This window comes from Tursiops truncatus, chromosome 12 (assembly GCF_011762595.2).
Source record: "Tursiops truncatus isolate mTurTru1 chromosome 12, mTurTru1.mat.Y, whole genome shotgun sequence".
NCBI classification, from domain to species: domain Eukaryota; kingdom Metazoa; phylum Chordata; class Mammalia; order Artiodactyla; family Delphinidae; genus Tursiops; species Tursiops truncatus.
This window is the reverse complement of record NC_047045.1, coordinates 48,020,819-48,040,318: the sequence shown is the minus strand read 5'-3', so window position 1 is coordinate 48,040,318 and position 19,500 is coordinate 48,020,819. Positions and strand designations below refer to the sequence as shown.

Genomic DNA, 19,500 nt, shown 5'->3' with positions numbered 1-19,500 from the left:
AGGGAAATATCCATCTCCAGCTGGATCTAGCTTTCCACATGAAGGAAGGAAAATACACAACTCCAGCCTCCTTTAGCCTTCCACATGGGAGAAGGAAAATATCCAGTTCCAGCCCATTCTAACCATCCTGTCCCACATAACTGGGGAAGGGACTGAGAAGAACATGCAAACTTCATAATCCAGTGGCAAAGATAATCCAGTCACTAAAAGATTGACACCTAATCACAGGACTACAGAACTTCTTCCCACTCCACACCATACCACCACATTACTAAAGGCATATTTACAGCACTTTTATCCAGTACATCATCTCCATCTTTCAACAAAAAATTATATGATATATTAAAAGAAAAAAAACCCCACACAGTTTGAAGAAACAGAGCAAGCAACAGAACCAGGCTCCGATATGGCAGGGATGTTGGAATTATCACACTGAAAATTTAAAACTATGATTAATATGCTAAGGGCTCTAATGGATAAAATAGACAGCATGCAAGAACAGATGGGTGATGTATGCAGAGAGATGGAAATTCTAAGAAAGAAGCAAAAAGATATATTACAGATTAAAATCACTGTACCTGAATAAGAAATGTGTTTGATGGGCTCATTAGCAGACTGCACACAGCTGAGGAAAGAACCTCTGGGCTTGAGGATATATCAGTAGAAACCTCCAAAACTGAAAAGCAAAGAGAAAAAAGACTAAAAAAAAAAAAAAAAACCCACTGGAATATCCAAGAACTGTGTGACAATTACAAAAGGTATAACATACAAATAATGGGAATACCAAAACTAGTAAGAGAAAGGAACACAAGAAATATTTAAAGTAATAATGACTGAGGACTTCCACCAAATTTATGTCAAATTAATGATAAAGATAAAAAATCCTGAAAGAAGTCAGGGGGGAAAAAAACACTTGTAGAGGAACAGAGATAAAATTTATATTCAACTTACCTTCAGAAACTATGCAAGCAAGAAGAAAGTAGAGTAAAATATTTAGTGTTGAGAGAAAAATCCCACCAACGTAGAATTCCGTACCCTGCAAAATTACCCTTCAAAAGTGAAGTAAAAATAAAGATTTTTCTCAGACAAACAAAAATTGAGGGAGTTTGCTGACAGCAGACCTGCCTAGCAAGAAAAGTTAAAAGTCCTTTGAAGAGAAGGAAAATAATATGTCAGAAACTCAGATCTATATAAAGTAAGGAAGAGTATTGAAGGAGGACTAAATAAAAATAAAATCAAAACTTCTATTTTTCCTATTCTTAATTGCTCTAGCAGACAACAATTTGTTTGACATAATAATAGCAACAATGTAGTCATTATGCATATCTAAGTCTTATAAGCTTATATAAACAAAATAGATGAGTGCAATGATACAAGGGATAGGAGGGAAGATTCAGGATTACTTTGCTACTATAAAATATTTGCACTACCCTTGAAGTGGTATAATGTTATTTGAAAGTGGACTTAGATAGTTATAATGTAAATTCTAGTAGGCAACCAATTAAAATGAAAAAGGAAGCAACTGAATGCTAAGAAAGGAGAGAAAATGGAATTATATAAAATGCTCAATTAAAACCACAAAGGGCAGAAAAAGTATGGAAGGCAAATATAGGAAAAAAGAAGAAGGGTAACAAGTAGAAAAGACTAACAAATATAGTAGATATTAATCCAACCATGTCAATAATCACTTTGTATGTCTAATGGTCTTAATTCACCAATTAAAAGTCAGAGATTGTCAGAGTGGATTAAAAAAATAAGACCCAACTATATGTTTTCTATAAGAAACCCACTTTAAAGATAAAAACCTATAGATTAAAAGTAAAGGGATAAAGAAAGATATACCATACTAACACTAGTCAAAAGAAAGCAGTAGCTGTATTAATTTCAGACAGAGTGGACTTCAAAGCAGGAATAGTTGTCAGGGAGAGAGAGGCGCATTACATAATGATAAAGGAATCAACACACCAAGAACACATAACACATATCCTTAATATGTATGGGCCTCAGAATATGTAAGCCAAAAACTGATGGAACTCAAGGGGGAAACAGATGAATCTAAATTATAGTTGGAGACTTAAACACCCCTCTATAGAAATGTACAGATCCAGCTGGCAGAAAATCAGTAAGGCCATAGTTGAACTCAACAACACTATCAATCAACTGGATATAATGGACATCTATAGACTGCTTAATCCAATAACAGCAGATTACATTCATCTCAAACTAACATAGAACATTGACCAAGACAGACCACATACTGGGCCATAAAACACACCTTAACAAATTTAAACGAACAGAAATCATACAGTGTCTGCTCTCAGACCATGGTGGAAGTAAACTAGAAATCAATAACAGAAGGAACGATGGAAAAACACAAAATACTTGAAGATTAAGCAACACACTTCTAAATAACAAAGGGGTCAAAGAAAAAAACTCAAAAGAAAATCTTAAAATATTTTAAACTAAATGAAAATGAAAACACAATTTATCAAAATTTGTGAGATGCAGTGAAAGCAGTGCCTAGAGAGAAATTTATAGCATAGAATACATATATTAGAATAAAGGAAAAATCCAAAATCAATCATCTAAGCTTCCATCTTAGGTAACCAGGCAAAGAAGAGCAAATTAAATCCAAAGTAGGCAAAAGAGAAGAAATAATAAAAATCAGAATAGAAATCAATGCAACTGAAAAGAGGCAATCAATAGAGAAAATCTTTGAAAAGACCAATAAAGTTGATAAGCCTCTAGCCCAAGAAAAAGAGAGAGAAAATACAAATTACTAATATCAGAAATGAGAGAGGGGATATTATTAAAGATCTCACAGCCATTAAAAGGATCATAATGAAATATTACAAACAACTCTATGCCCACAAATTTGATAACCTAGATGAAATGGACCAATTCTTTGAAAGACACAATCTGCCAAAAGAACAAATAGAGTCTGAATAGGCTTATATATGTATATATATATAATATATATATATTATATATATATATATACACACACATATATATATATATATAAAATTAATACAGAAAGCACCAGGTTCATAGGTTTAATGGTGAATTCTTATCAAACATTTAGGGACAAAATTATACAAATTCTCTACAATCTTCCAGAACACGACAGCAGAGAGAATACTTCCTAATTCATTCTTTCAGGCCAGCATTACACTAATACCAAAATCTTACAAAGACATTACAAGAAAACCACAAACCAATATCTCTCATGAACATAAATGCAAAAATCCTTAACAAAATATTAGCAAATTGAATCTAACATTGTATAAAAAGAATTAGGCACCACACCCAAGTTGGATTTATCATGATATGTAAGGCTGGTTCCAATCTAAAAATCCATTAATGTAATCCCTCACATGGTCAGGATAATGAAAGAAAATCACAGGATCATATCAAGAGATGCAGAAAAAGCATTTGACAAAATCCAGCACCCATTCATGATAAAAACTCTCAGCAAACTAGAAATAGAGGGGAACTTCCTCAAGTTGATAAAGAACATCTACAAGAAACCTACAGCTAAGATCATACTTAATGGTGAGAAAATTGAAGCTGTCCTACTAAGAAAGTAACAAGGCAAGGATGTCCCCTCTCATCACTGCTTTTCAATATCATACTGGAAGTCCTACTTTATGAAATAAGAAAGGAAATAAAAGGCATACAGATCGGGAAGGAAGAAATAAGCTGTCCTTATTTGCATATGACATGTCTGTTTATATAGAAAATATGGAAAAAATCTACCAAAAAAACTTCTAGAACTAATAAGTGATTATAGCAAGATTGCAGGATATAAGGTTAACATGCAAAGTCAGGTGCTTTCTTATATACCAGCAATGCACAGGTGGAATTTGAAATTAAAAATGTATTACCATTTACATTAACACCCTCCCCAAACAAATAGTTTGGTGTAAATCTAAGAAAATATATACAATATGTATATGACAGAAACTATAAAAATCTGATAAAGTGTATCACAGAAGAACTAGATAAGTGAAGAGATAGATATTCCATGTTCATGGATAGAAGATTCAATATTGTCAAAATGTCAGCTCTTTCCAACTTGATCTATAGAGTCATCTCATCACAATCAAAATCCCAGCAAGTTATTTTGTGAATGTTGACAAACTGATTCTAAAGTTTATGTGAAAGGGCAAAAGACCCAGAATAGCAAACTCAATATTGAAGGAGAAGAAAAAAGTTGGAGGACTACTAACAATACCTGAGTTCAAGACTCACTATAAAACCACAGTAATCAAGACAGTGTGGTATTTGTGAAAGAATAGACAAATAGATCTGTGGAACAGAATAGAGAGCCCAGAAATAGACCCACATGAATATAGCCAACTGATCTTTGACAAAGGAGCAAAGGCAATACAAATCGTTGACAGATGGAGCAAAGATAGTCTTTTCAACAAATGATACTATTACCGAGTCCAAGCTCTTACCGCTTGCCACACAACAGGCCAATAAATCGACAGACGAGTGGTTAGGGCAAAGAATAGCAACTTTATTCAGAAAGCCAGCAGACTGAGAAGATGGTGTCCCAAAGAACCATCTTTCCTCAGTTAGAACTCAGGCTTCTTTTGTGCTAAAAGGGGAGAGGGGTGTGGCTGGTTGTTGTAAACTTCTTGGTGCTGGAATCCTTTGTTCTTGCAGCTGTCCAGGTAGGTCTGGTCACAATATTCCTATAAACCTCCAACAAGACAGATGTTATTCTCTGTTCCGCAACTTTTTATCTCTATATGAATGGAAAAGTGTTACAGCTTTAAAGGTCAGAGCCTTGAGAATGGGCTATCCCGTATATTTCAGGCTATAGGCAACATTCTTTTATAAAAGGTTCAGAGCCAGGCAACAGAGCACAAGGGTTAGAGCTAAAGGAATAGATTCAACATGGAGTCAAGTTTGTTCTTCTCTGTTATAGTACTGGAACAACTGGATGTCCACAGGCACGTGCACACACACACACACACACACACACACACACACACACATCTAGACACAGACGTTACATTCTTCACAAAAATTAACTCAAGATGGATCATAGACCTAAGTGTACAACACAAAACTGTAAGAGTCCTAGAACAGAGGAGAAAATCTAGATACTCTGGGGTGATGACTTATTAAATATAACACCAAAAGCACAGTCCATGAGAGAAACAATCGATAAGCTGGACTTAATTAAAATTAAAAATCTGCTCTGTGAATGAAAATGTCAAGAAAATGAGAAGACAAGCCACAGACTGGGATGAAATACTTGCAACACACATTTGATAAAGGATCCTTAAAACTCAACAATAAGAAAGTAAGCAATGTTATTTAAAAATGGGCAAAAGACCTGAAGATGCCTCACCAAAGAAGATATATAGATGAAAATTAAGCAGATGAAAAGATATTCAACATCATATGTCATCAGGGAAATGCAAAGCAAAATAATAATGAGAGACTACACATGTATTAGAATGACTAAAATCCAAAACACTGAAAACACCAAATGCTGGAGAGGATATGGAGCAATAGGAACTCTCATTCATGGCTGATGGGAATGCAACATGGTACAGCTACTTTGGAAGACATTTTAATGGTTTCTTACAAAACTACTCTTATCATATGATACAGCAATCATGCTCCTTGGTATTTACCCAAAGGAGCTGAAAACTTACAGCAAAACCTGCACGTGGATGTTTATAGCAGCTTTAGCCATAATTGGCAAAACTTGGAAGCAACCAAAATGTCCTTCTGTAGGTGAGTGGATAAAGTGTGATACGTCCAGATAATGGACTATTATTCAGCACCAAAAAGAAATGAGCTGCCAAGCCTTGAAAAGACATGAAGGAACCTTAAATATATATTACTAAGTGAAAAAGCCAGTCTGAAAAGGCAACATACTGTATGATTTCAACTATATGATATCCTGGAAAACTATAGAGAGAGTAAAAAGATCAGTTGTTGCTAGGGGTTAGGTGGGAGGGAAGGATGAACAGCCAGAATTCAGAAGATTTTTATTTAGGGCAGTGAAACTATTCTGTATGATACTACAGGGGTGGATGCATGTTATTATACATCTGTCAAAACGGACAGAATGTACAACACATAGAGTGAACCCTACTATAAGCCGTGGACTTTGAGTGATGATGATGTGTTAATGCAGGTTCATCAGTTGTAATAAACCCACCACTCTGGTAAAGGGATATTGATAGGGAAGCTGTGGGTGTGTGGGGGCAAGGATCATAAAGGAAATCTTTGTACTTCCTGCTCAATTTTGCTATGAACCTGACACTGCTCTAAAAAAAAATTAATTTAAAAATTTTAATAATAAAATTTAAAAAATCAATTGTATTTCTACATGCTAGAAAAGAACCAGAAATTGAAATTGAAAATATCATTTACATAGCATCAAAAAGTATGGTTCCTTGGACTTCCCTGGTGGCTCAGTGGTTGAGAATCCACCTGCCAATGCAGGGGACACGGCTTCAAGCCCTGGTCCACAAAGATCCCACGTGCCGTGGAGCAACTAAGTCCGTGCACCACATCTACTGAAGCCCACGCGCCTAGAGCCCACGTGCCATAACTACTAAGCCCATGTGCTGCAACTACTGAAGCCAGCGCGCCTAGAGCCCGTGCTCCGCAACAAGAGAAGCCACCGCAATGAGGAGCCCGCGCACCACAAGGAAGAGTAGCCCCCGCTCGCCGCAACTAGAGAAAGCCTGCGTGCAGCAAAGAAACACCCAACGCAGCCAAAAGTAAATAAAAATTTTTTAAAAAGTATGGTTCCTCCTTCCCCATGATTTTAGGGATAAATTTGAGACATAAATCTGACAAAAGATCAAACATTTTTGAAATTATATAACACCTAAATAAATGGTGAGGTTTACTTTGTTCAAGGGTCATATGATTCAATATTATTAACACATAAATTCTTCCCACATTGACCTATAGATTCCATGCAACTCCAACAGAAATCCCAGCTTTTTAATAGAAAATGACAAGCCGGCTTTAAAATTCATATTGAAAGAGAAGAGCCCAAACAACTTTGAAAGAACAAAATTGGAGGCCAAACACTACCCGCTTTCAAGACTCATTATAGTTAGAGTAATTAAGACAACGTCGTGTTCTTATAGTTAGACAAATAGATTGGGGAACAGAAATATTAAGTGTTAGACCCACATATAAGGACAACTGATTTTTGACACAGGTGCAAAGGCTATTCCGTGGAAAAAATACAGCTCTTTCAACAAATAGTGGTAGATATCCATATGATAAAAAGTTACCTAAGATCCACACTTCGCATCATTTCCAAAAATTAGCTCAAAATGAATCATAGACCTAGACATAAAACCTTCATTCTAAAACTTCTAGAAGCAGACAGATAATCGTTGTGGCCTTGGCTTTGGCGGAGTTCTGAGCCGGAAAGCCCGGGCCGTACACTCCCTCATAGCCAAAGCACAGCCCGGCACTCCTCCCCACTACCGAGCGGCGGCTCCGCCCAGTCCCGCCCGGGACCCTACTCGCCCCTCCCAGCCAGCCCTGCCCCGCCCCTCTCGTCCCGCGGCGGCTGGTGGGGCGCGCGCCCGCCCGCTTCTCCACCCGGAAGAGCCACCTGAGCCGCCAAGTTGAGGCAGTGCACGTCCCGGCGCCCCTCGGGAGCGCGGGGCCGGCAGAGCCGCCCGCGTGGCGCCTATCTCGTCCAGGCGCAAGGTGGGCGCGCTGGAGCCTGCGCGCCCCCGCGGCCGACGGCGCCCCGCGCGGCCCCACGCGCGCGCCCCGCCCCGCCCCCACCCGGGCCTCCTCCCGCCTCTTTGGACCCCGCCGATCGGCTTGAACTCTCCGCGCCCCTCGGCCTCGGGAGCACTGCGCCCTCGGTGACTTCTTACACCGCGTATCCGCCAGTAAGTGACAGCCGCTGCCTTGTTGCACCATTATTATTTTTCCCATAGTGCGTCCCAAGTCTCGCCCACACCCTGGTTAGTTCCAAAACTATTCAACTCTGGGACCAGGCCGGCGATGGAGCTGCCCGCAGCCGAGCCTGGGAAGTGTCAGAGACCTGCCGAATTCTTGTAGGGTACGGGCTACGTCCAGAGACGGAAGTGTGGAAAGCAGTTCTCTGGGCACAAATCGCCTCCACGTTTGCCGAGCGCCCGCGGCGAGCCAGGCATGAAGGAGGCGCCGACCTGCAGCGGGCGGGCGGGGAAGGGGCGGTGCCAGCGGGGAGGGTCTTGGGACGCGGAGGGGCGTGGCTCCCGGAGGGGCGGTGCGGCGGGGGGCGGGCTGGCGCCTGGGAGCCAGCTAGATTGCCGCTGATGCATTCTCCCGGATTTTTCTTGTTGGCAGTTTACTCAAGAGGATAAGGTAGCACAACTTGTCTTTATTGATTTTGTCTTCAAATGTTCCATAAGGAAAAGGAAACGGAACTTGAAAGTTGTAAAACACTGCCACCAGTCAATCTGGGTGAGCATGTTTCTAGCGTTTGCAAACTGCTAAGAAATATTTGATTAGTCAGTTGTGTCCAGGTATTGAAAGTGAGTGCTATTTTTTTTAGTGATGCTATTTCAGAAAGACTAGGCGAAATTTAATCTGATCTTAATCTGAACCATGAATTCTGCGGCTGTCTCCTTCCTGCCCTATGTGGAACTGCCTTTTAAATTGCTAAATTTGTGGCTCCAAATTTAATATGCATTTATAGAATCTTAGAGATTATTTTATAGCCACTCTTGGGATTCCAGATTTTTTTTTTTTTTTTTTTTAGCAACGGCCACATCGTGAATATATTGTATGATTAGCTGTTCCTTCCCAAGCGCTTTTTCTGCTTTATGCTTAGGTGAATTTATATTACCTAACCCAAACTAAATACTTACCAATATAGTGGCCTACACGTCTCTTAATCTCACATTGGCATCCTCTAGGTGTCAGGATTCTTGACCTAACTGTGGTATACCATGCCCCTCCCCACACACCTTCTAGTAGAAGGCAAATATTGCTAATAGCACGTGTAATACATATTTAGGATGCTAAACTGTGAATGTCATAATCTTCTTTAATCTTTCTGTTTCTAAAGCCTAGTACAATAAACATTGGTTGAACGAAATTAGTCAGAGGACACTTATCCTTTGACTAATAAGAATTTCTTAAATGATCCGTTTGGACAGTTTATTTGTAACTGTCCATTGTCACATCTGGGATTATCACTGCATTTAAATTTAATCCTTCTCTTCTTTGTGCTCCTATTTGTATTGCATTTTTGCCACTGTTAGAGCACCGTTTCATTTGATCTGTACCTTGGTTCTTTGAGGGCATAGAGGACCTTTTATTATGCTTTTTTCATTTCCCAGAATAGTGCCTTGTACATGGTAGATATCTACGTGTATACATGAAAATAGAATGGGGGTAGGCCCTTTTAATCTGTAGGTACAAATTAAAAATATATACATATAGCCAGGAATTTAATATTACTGTATTTACTTTCAATCATAGTGATTTATTAGAGACCAATTTCCTTTCCTCAGTTTAATGATCTAGTTTTTTTAGACTCTTGACAGCTGTTTTTGCTGAAGCTAATAGTTTTCCTAGGTTAGAAAAAGAAAATAGGAACAAGTTCACCTCCAAATGTAAATTTCTAAAGCCAATTTGTTAACTATTTAAGTCAGAATTGCTGACCAATCTGAATAGTAGTGTGTGTTCTGTTTAAGTAGCAGAATACAAATGAATGTGCGCCTGCGTGCGTGTATGTAACTAGGTTGTGGGGAGACAGAGAGAAAGATACGTTTTTTATGTGACTAAAATGTAGGACCAGGATGCTTGCAAAGAACTCTACTAGGAGTAACTTAAACCAAAAGACTGGCATTTAAGATTTTATACTTGAGAGCAAACGCATATATGGAATCTGATTAAAGAAAAGGCAAAGGACTTTTACATGACGTATTATAGGGTTAAGAGGAGGAAGTTTGGGGAAAAGATATGGGCAAGGCATTGGACCATTTTGGATTTCGGTTATCAGTACCAACATAATTCTTTGACTTAAAATTAGCTTCACTCACTGAAAAAAATAAATTTGATAAGTGACTGTTGACTCTGTCAGATCTAATTAAGATTTGAATTCAGATAGTATTTTGAGATTAGAGTGTGGCCCAAAGTCAGAATGATTTATAACCAATCTTTTTGTAAACTAGTGTATAAGTCTAGAAAATCAAAGGTATAATACAGTCCTTTGTCTTTCTTTTGTTACCTAGATCCGAGATGAATAGCGATCAAGTTACACTGGTTGGTCAAGTGTTTGAGTCTTATGTTTCGGAATACCATAAGAACGATATTCTTCTCATCTTGAAGGAAAGAGATGAAGATGCTCATTACCCAGTTGTGGTTAATGCCATGACCCTTTTTGAGACCAACATGGAAATCGGGGAATATTTCAACGTGTTCCCTAATGAAGTGCTAACTATTTTTGATAGTGCACTTCAAAGATCAGCCTTGACAATTCTCCAGTCCCTTTCTCAGCTTGAAGGTGTCTCCATGAAGCAGAATCTTCACGCCAGGATATCAGGTGAATCACTTAAGGATTTTACTGCCATGTTATTGTTTAGAAAGATTTTGAGAAATCCCAACATATATTGAATTTAAGCACTAAGAATTAATTGACATTTATGCTTTAAAATATATCCATTATGTAGTTGATGGTCACTTTTGGAAAAGAATCATGATTTTATACTGTTTTCTCTGGACATTTGGGAGGCTGGGATACTAGCCATGCCAACTGAGAGGAGGGAGAATGTGTGGAGGCAGTATATTTGTGTGCATATATACATATATGTATGTGTGTACAAAACTAGTTCAGCTTTCTGAGCTTTTATGACTCCTGACAATGAAAGAATTGATAATTCAAAGAATTAGCAAAGTGGTAGATGCTACCTAGTGATCTTCAAAACTATTTTAGGAAATTCATTATTTTTATATATCAAGTTTAACATTGTGCTGGCCACCTATTAGGCACTCAATAACTTTTTTTGAATGAACGACAGATAAAGCCTCTTAACTTTAAAGAAATCACAGTGGAGCAATCAGCAACTTGTGGTGTCAAAGCTGTGTCTTTGAATTCCTGCACTCTTTGATTAAGTTGGAGAACACATGTACCATTTTGTTTAAAAATAACTATTTACTTCATAGTACATTTTAGAAAGGTGGGGATTTATAATCAACAAAAATGATTACTGTGATTCCAAAAAAGGTTAGGAGTCACTATAGAATTTCTTGGAGATAAATTAAGATTCAAAAAACTTCCAGACATTTGATTTAAGTGAAAAATTAGTATCTGAGTGAAAAAATAGTATCTGCGATTGCACTTACTGGAATAAAATTATGAAGATTATTAATATTCATGCATCAGACACTAGGTAATCTCTTGCTAGGATCAAGAAGAAATGTCCTCTTCTGATAATGTCGCAGAAGGATTATTAAAAGAGGCTTTAGTTAATGTTATTGAAATAGTATTTAGCAAATGGTTTTAGGCTGTCCTTACATTTAGAAACTTTTCCATGCTCAGTTTAAATACTAAAGTTCTGTCTGCCTGAGTGACTCTATTGGTTTCAGGTGAACTTAGCCTAGTTCTTCATTATTCTCTGAGAAAGTGAGTTGCAAATTATGTCACTACCATAGTAACATTCATTCTACAAGCATATCCCGTGTAGGCATTTGCTAGACACTTGGGAAACCAAAACGAATATGGTATAGTCCCTCATCTAAAGGAGTTCAAGGCTGTAGGGGAGACAGCTATATATTCAAATATTTCCATATCGTGTATGTATGCCCACAGGTACATGCATATGTACATATTAAACATAATTGTAAAGGAGCTTACTGGCAGCTTTTACTTATGTGATGCATGCATCACTCAAGGTACGTGTGAGATATATTAGCTCACTGGGCAGGGAGTGAATTGTCCTAGGGGTTGCACCCAAAGAGTCAAGACTAGATGGTGAGATTAGGGAGGGATGCAGGTGTCCCAGGCAGTGAACCAGGGATGGGAAAAGTCTGGTTTTAGGTATATTGCACCTCCATCTTGGACTCCAGACAAGTGAATTAGTAAAACCCAGGATGCCTCTGTGGTTCAGTCTCCTTAGGAACATTGCATTGCTCTTTGTCTTCTGGGATTTTTATTGGTCGAAAGTTTACTTGCTATTCCCAGTGGTTTTGATGAAAGGTATTCAAATACGCAGTTAGCATCAAAGTATTGAATAAATGAGGAAGAAAAAAATAGCCTTCACGTGTTATTTAAAGTAGTGTTTCTCAAACATTAATGGGCATCAGAATCACCTGTAGGGCTTATTAAAGCGCCGATTGCTGGGCCCCACCCCCAGAGTTTCTCACTGAAGAGGTCTGGCCTGGGGTCCAAGAATTTGCCCTTCTCAAAGCTCTGCCGATTTCTAGGGACTGCACGCTGGAAACCATGGACCTGAAGTAATTGATCTGGACATATCTCTAACACAGATGTGGACATGTCTCTGTTTTAAATAAAAATTTATTTACTTATTTTGATCCGTGAATGAGTCAGAGAATGACAAAGGTTTTTGTTGTTTAGCACTAATGGTGGCTTAGTGCCTCATGTACCCTGCTTCACTGGGATAGTTGAAGAACACACTTAGTAGCATATAGTAAGACAGAAAGATTAAAATGAATTGACATTTCTATCAAAACACTGTCCCTTACCCTTTTTTAGTTCTAAGGTTTTGATTTTCGTGGTCAGTTTTGCTTAACATTATGTTACTTTTATCTCTGTCTTTATATTATAAATTTACTTTAAAACTTGTGATATGAAAGTAAAGACTCTGAAGATCCAAAAATGTACTCACCTCTGCTACCCTTTTCTTAAAATAATATAGTTACTTTACAAAATAAACCACTTAATGGTAATGATATCATGTTTTAGACTAATTTGCTTGATTCTAAAAAAAGTGTTTATCCTAACAGGTACCATATACATGATTTCATTCAGTAAGATAAGAACATTAAGGATGGCATATTGCCCCATATTATAAAAGTATAGAAGATAATGAAAAGCTAATCTTAGAAAAATTGGTTGTAAATGTTTACATAGTTTTTTCTTTAGAGGTGCTGTAATTGGGTTTAGACACAGGCCCCTTGTTGGAGGTGGGCGGCAGGGAATTCACTCTTGCTGGCCACTCTTCAGGAGGGACACAGAGAAGGTTGGTGAGCATATGAGGGACACTTGTGGCTGAGCCTGACGCCCTCCACCTCTCACCTGCCTTCTTCCTGAATGTGTAATATCTCTCCAGCACATCTCCTTATGCTGATTGAAATAAAATCAGTATTGCATAGACTTGTCATGACCCAGCATGCACAGGCCTGAGTTATCATGTGCAAGGAAAGGAAGGTGTCTCTGGACCTAAGGAGTATCTTCTTTTGCACTCTTCCTGGCAGAAGTTTCCTCCAGATATAAGAAGCATCTTTTATGCAATGATGCATTCATTTGACCATTTTGCTTAGCTGTTCCATTTGTGTCTGTGTGAGGGTGCTAGCCTGGACTTAGGGAAGTTTTCTTGCAAAAGGGTAAACATGAGTGTACTCTTCCTGGCTGAGTGAACTGGGGAGAGTTCTCCAGACAAAGTAGCATGCCTAAGGAAAGCTACAGAGGTACCACGAAATGCACAGAAAAATTCATGCACTTTGTCTGGACTAGGAGATCGGAGGCCAGATGTGATAAAGGGAAGGCTAGAGAGAGAGGGAAAGCCCATTTCCCCTTCTCTTATTCTCTAATTTTCTCCTTATCTAAAAGTGCTTAATAAAGCACTGGGCTGGGCACAGAGGAGCATGGAAAGGATCTCAAGAAGTGACGCTACCCTCCAAATACAAAACAGTTAGGGAGCAGGCGCAAAGCAATACGTGACTAAGGTCCTAAATGACTGGTTCAGGCAGTAAGTGATTATGAACGTCCCTATCATGTTGTCATAGCATTTGGGGCAGGTCGTGTAGGATGTGATCTAAACAGGAGCTGAGTAGGCAATAAGAGACGTTAGGGCATTACTATTAAATGAAAGGAGGGGAGGGAGGTTTAGCGACTGTTCCCACAATGTAAGCCCCTTTTTCTATTCTTAGAGGTATTGATATGCAAGTCGATAGAACTATGGGACTGAGGATTTAAATAAGAGGTTCTTCAGGGTTATTATGTTGAGAAAGTTACAGATCCTCTCCAGAAAATGCAGGTGTATATATATTTAAATGTCTGCCTGAATTTCAAGAGGTTCAGGGCTTTCCTAAAGCCCAGCCATGGCCTCTACTCAAGAATCTGGATTTAGATGAGACATGCATCCTGGTAAGTTACCATCTTAGGGAGATGGGTAAGCCAGGTGCTAGAAGTCAGTCACCACTCATACCAGCACCCCCGGGGGAAGCATGGAGCCTATGGGGGTGTGGTGGGCGGTGGCCAGGATGACCAGGAATCCTTTCTGTCTCCCTTTCAGGAGAGAGGCCCCTCTTTCAACTCTGTGTCCCCTCTACCCTCCATCTACTCTCCTTTCATAACAGTGTTTTGACAGAGTTCATGCCTTCTTTAGCATAACCTTCTCCCATTCACCCTTTCACCTCCACCACACTGAACGCACCCACCCCCACCTTCCCAGTGGCTGCCTCATGGCCAGACTGAGGGACGAGTGTCGGGATTTCTCTTCCTTTATTTCCCTGCTGGATTTGATACTGTTGCTTCCTCCCCCCTTATGAAACTCCAGCCTTGGCTCCACTGACAGCACTGTCTTGCCCTTTCCTCCCTCTCTAGCTGTGGCTTTTCTCCCTGCTCTGGGAGCCTCTTCCTTTACTGGTCCTGTAGGTGTGAGGTCCTCAGGGTGCAGATGTGGCCATCTGCTCCTGAATCCTGCGTTCTCTTCCTGATGGGGTGGCCTCCATGCTGAACCTAGGCTTCAGCTGCCACTAATAGAGCAACAAGCGCCAACTTGATTGATTGATTGCTTGATTGCCAGAATCTGTCTCTTAAGCTCTGTATTCAGAGATCCTCTTGTCCGTCAGATGTTTCAAACTAGAGATATCTTCTTGCAAACTCAGTGTATCAAAAAGGGTAGTCATGATTTCTCTCCCCTCTCTGTGCCCCCCTCCATCTGAAAATCGTATTTCCTTATTTATTCTTTCAATAGATGTTTACTGATTGACTACCATGTGCCTTACAGAATTCCCTGACTTGGTTAATGGAAACCAGAGAACTAGGAGTCGCTCTAAATTTCACCCTCTTCCTTATACCTTATCTCTAATTGGTTTCAAAGCTCATGTAGTATCTTTAATATCTATTCCTCCCTTCTTCCTTGCCTTCCTTTCATCTATCTTTCTTTCGAGTTTTTTCTTTTTTAATGCTTACTATTTATAAAGCGATGATAATATAGTAGTGAATAAAATTTACCTCTGCCCTGCCCCCATGGAGTTTATATTCTAGAGTGGAAACATAATAATTATGTATCCTTTTTATTTAAATTGTGGTAAGTGGTATGAAGGAGAAGAACATTGTGTTAAGGCACATAAAAGAGGGAATTTAACCTGAAATGGGTTAAAGAAAGATTTCATTAAGAAAATTATGTTTAAGCCAATCTTTTAAGGGGGAAAATGATAAGATTACATATAAGAACTGTTTAAATGGTGCTTGCTATGTGCAAGTTACTTTTCCAAGAAACTTTATATGAATTCTTTTAATCTTCTTGTGATCCTATGAGGTAGGTTTTGTTGTTATTGCCATATTACAGGTGGGAAATCTGAGAGGTTACAATTTGGCCAAGGTCACACAGCTAGTGCGTGATAGAGCTGTGACTCAACTCACTCATTCAGGCTCCACAGTATGTATTCTGAACGCTTATGTTGCTTCTTAGTGTGGGTATTTTTGAGGGACAGAGTAGGGAGGAGAGTGTCAGGCAAAGGGGACACTGTATGAGAGCATTTGAGTGCCCAGAGGGCTTGGTGTGAGAAGAAGTCCGTCACAAAACGTCCTGTGGTCCAATCCCACATTTGGTTCCTTATTCTTAGATCTGGGAGCAGCATGGAAGGGTTTAAGTGGAGGAGATTAAAAGTTAGGCCTTTGTTATTTCTTGCCTGGATTACTATAGAAGCACCAGGGAATATGGTGTTTCACTCTTCCACTTGAAGATGCCCTTCAGAGTAAGACACAGAATCAATTTAATAGTAGCTTTTTAGGAAAAAACTACAATAAAATTATACATAGCTTCATTTTTAAACTGAAGTTTGTTTTTAGGACAAAAATAGCAAGCATCTAACTAAATGATTATGTTAAGACCTCATTCGTTATATGTATGACTTCATCATATTGAACATCCAGAGTCTGCTGAATTACACTGGGCAGTCTGTGGTTTCACTGGGCATTCTGCTCTGTGCATGGCATCGGAGGAACATAGCACTCTCCCTAACCCACTTCTTGTGATCTTAGTTTTTCTTAAGTTTTAATATATTGACAGTAGAATTTAAACCGAACAATCAATTTGCATCTGAAGCAGAGCTAGGAATGAGAGGAGTAGAAATGGGATGAAAAGTGTTATTTCTTTAGGAGCCAAGAAAGAGAGAATGGATGTTTCAGACATCTAAGTGTTTTCAAAAATATAATTGTTGTTAAGTTCTCTAACCCATCACTTTTTTTTCCTATTCTCCTCCTCACTTTGCTCATCTTTCTCAGAAGTAATTTTGATAGATTTTGTTTATACTTTAAGAAGCAAATTGGGTTAATAATCCTGTTTCCCACTTGAGTATCCTTTTACATACTTACAATAGAGAACACTTAGTGATTCTTTGAAAACTTAAAAAGTAAAATTATTATAAAAAGTATATTCAACCCAGCAATCCTACGCCTAGGTGTATGCCCAAGATAATTGAAAACAGGTATTCAAACAAAAACTTGCACATAAATGTTTGTAGTAACATTATTCATAATAGGAGAAAAATGTAAACAACCCAACTGTCCATCAGCCGATGAATGTATAAACAAAATGTGGTATATCCATACAGTGGAATATTCAGCCATAAAAAGGAACGAAGAACTGATACATGTTACAATATGGGTGAATCTTGGAAATGTATGCTAAGTGAAAGAAGCCAGACACAAAAGGGTGCATATTTTATGATTCCATTTACATGAAATGTCCAGAATAGATAAATCCGTAGAGACATAAAGTAACTTAGTGGTTGCCAGAGGCACAGGGGAGGGGGTATAGAGACTGTCTGCTACTGCGAACAGCATCGGCAGGCGGACTCTCAACCACTGCGCCACCAGGGAAGCCCTAGACCTGTTCTTAATGAAAAGCTTTTGGTTGTTAGTTTGGCTTTTACTTGGTTGTAACTAGAAATACTGGTGTGTTCTCAACATTTAGCTACATGCAGCTGAATTAACAGACGCCTGAGATGAGCACTGAGAAATGAATACAGTGGGTATTTTAATGGCTAAAACCTGCTTTATTCCTGCCCCAACCTCTCTGTCTATTCCTGCATGTATGATGTAGCACTGGTGAGCCCCAGGGTGTTTTAATGAAGCGTTCCCTAGGAATTTGGAAATAGGAAAATAAGTTTGTTTTCTGATAGTTAAACTGTAAAGTTGACACAGAACAGAGCAGAGATACACAAAATCATCGTAAGCAAAAGTATGGCTCCCTTACTGGCAAAGTGTGATACAATCCAAGTTCATATAAATAAAGAGTATTTCCATTAGAAAGCAGGCAAGTCAGCCTTGGAAGCATAGAAAAAAGAGTCATAGTGGCAAATGTTGCAGTGCCCACCCTGTTTATACAGTATAGGATATATGGAGAGAGAGTCTCAGCCAGCAGCAGAGAAAATTCAGGTCTGTCTGTAGACGTCTAAGCTGTATCACCAGATTAATGTAGGCTGGCGCCTTAAGCATTCAGTTCATCTAACCAGTCTGCTGCTTTTTTTTTTTCCCTTAAATTCCTTGCATCCCAAACTGCCTTCTGATGACAGTGATGATGACAGTGATGATAATGATTTGGCTTTCAGAATAGATCTATAAACAGGGAGAAAATGTTCTGACCATAGAAACTTAAAGTGTAATCATGCCTATTATGGTTATTTCTTATGAGCTTGGCAAATCCAATAGATCTGTCTTCAGTGTTCATACTTACCAGGTTTCAGAGCTAAGTTCAAGGACAAGACCAGAGACCACGGGACATGAACCAGTGTAACAAATGCTCCCTTGATAAACCTGTTAGGAGGCAGCCTTTGACCATCACAGACAGCATCTCTCTACTCCAGTGGTGCCTTGTAGCCAAATACGAGAAAGAGGGCATTTCCACATAAGAATTTTCTTTGGCATTTTGCACCTTTTAAGTTGCCTGTTTATTAATGATGAAAAACACAAGGTTTTTAAAGGATGAAGTGGTGCTGTAGGTAAACCTCTAGGTAATTCAAGACTTGAGAACACTATCCGATTTATGTATTAATAAATCCTGAACCTAACTAGAAAAAGCACTAGCCTTTGTTCATTCCACTACCATCTCTTTATCATTCAGCTTTGATTTTATGTGTGGCATGTGGCAGTATATTCTTCATTGAATGAGGTTAAAATTATATACTGCATTTACATCCTACTGAGATAGCCCTCTTAAGAGAATCAATTCTTTTTTTAATCCAGGTTATTATCAATATATCATCTAGATACATACTTTTAAAGAGAGTCCATTGATAATTGTTATTTGAAATAATTCTTTTATATTTTCTTGAGTTGACCTTTTTTCTTAAGTAAAACACAGAGATTTCTTTTTCCTGAAATTATACTTTCTCCCTCAGGAAATATGAGAAAAATGTATTGCATGGAGTCACATCCCAAGTAGAAGTTGATGTGTTTTTGTTTTGTTTCTCCATCAGGATTGCCTGTTTGTCCTGAGCTGGTGAGGGAGCACATCCCTAGAACCAAGGATGTGGGACACTTTTTATCTGTCACTGGGACAGTGATTCGAACGAGTCTGGTGAAGATCCTGGAGTTTGAGCGGGATTACATGTGCAACAAATGCAAGCATGTATTTGTGGTCAGGGCCGACTTTGAGCAGTATTACACCTTCTGTCGGCCATCCTCATGCCCCAGCTTGGAGAGCTGTGATTCTGCAAAATTCACTTGCCTCTCAGACTTGTCTTCATCTCCAAGTAGGTGTAGAGATTATCAGGAAATCAAAATTCAGGAACAGGTAAGTGGTCAAATAAATGAGAAAAATAACAAATTAGAAGAAGTGTTTTTCATCTGTGGGCAAATTGCCAGGACTAGGGAACACATTTGTAATCTGTTACTAAGAAATAATCAGAGGCACCGAGTGATTTGTCTTATGACTAGATGCAGGAAAGAACTGCCTCTCTTTTCTAGTTAAGTAAATGTTACTGTGTTTAGTAGTTGGAGCATGTGTGTATTTTGCCCATCCACAAGGTAGATTATATTTTGAGATATTTTCCATATGGATGTTTTTATTTTATTGTAGT

General features: G+C 38.8%; 1 protein-coding gene and 1 long non-coding RNA gene across 6 annotated transcripts in view; one reads left to right on the top strand and one right to left on the bottom strand.

Moving 5' to 3' along the window:
- Positions 1 to 8,186, bottom strand: part of LOC109549080 (uncharacterized) — a 122,411-nt gene extending 114,225 nt beyond the window's left edge. The window contains exons 1-2 of the long non-coding RNA XR_004529239.2: positions 8,060 to 8,186; positions 579 to 676 (exon numbers count right to left, since the gene is read on the bottom strand). This is a non-coding gene — a long non-coding RNA (uncharacterized lncRNA). The remainder of the gene's footprint in view (positions 1 to 578; positions 677 to 8,059) is intronic.
- The window catches only part of MCM9 (minichromosome maintenance 9 homologous recombination repair factor), an 82,092-nt gene continuing 70,355 nt past the window's right edge, over positions 7,764 to 19,500 (top strand). For 3 of the 5 annotated variants that reach the window (XM_033867662.2, XM_033867661.2, XM_033867659.2), the window contains exons 1-3: positions 7,764 to 7,904; positions 10,242 to 10,552; positions 18,898 to 19,214. In XM_033867662.2, the coding sequence (XP_033723553.1) occupies positions 10,249 to 10,552; positions 18,898 to 19,214 (621 nt within the window). In that variant the 5' untranslated portion in view covers positions 7,764 to 7,904; positions 10,242 to 10,248. Of the gene's footprint in view, positions 7,905 to 8,346; positions 8,464 to 10,241; positions 10,553 to 17,035; positions 17,133 to 18,897; positions 19,215 to 19,500 lie in introns of those variants that run through there. The other 2 variants (XM_033867660.2, XM_073789532.1) reach the window with 2 other exon arrangements.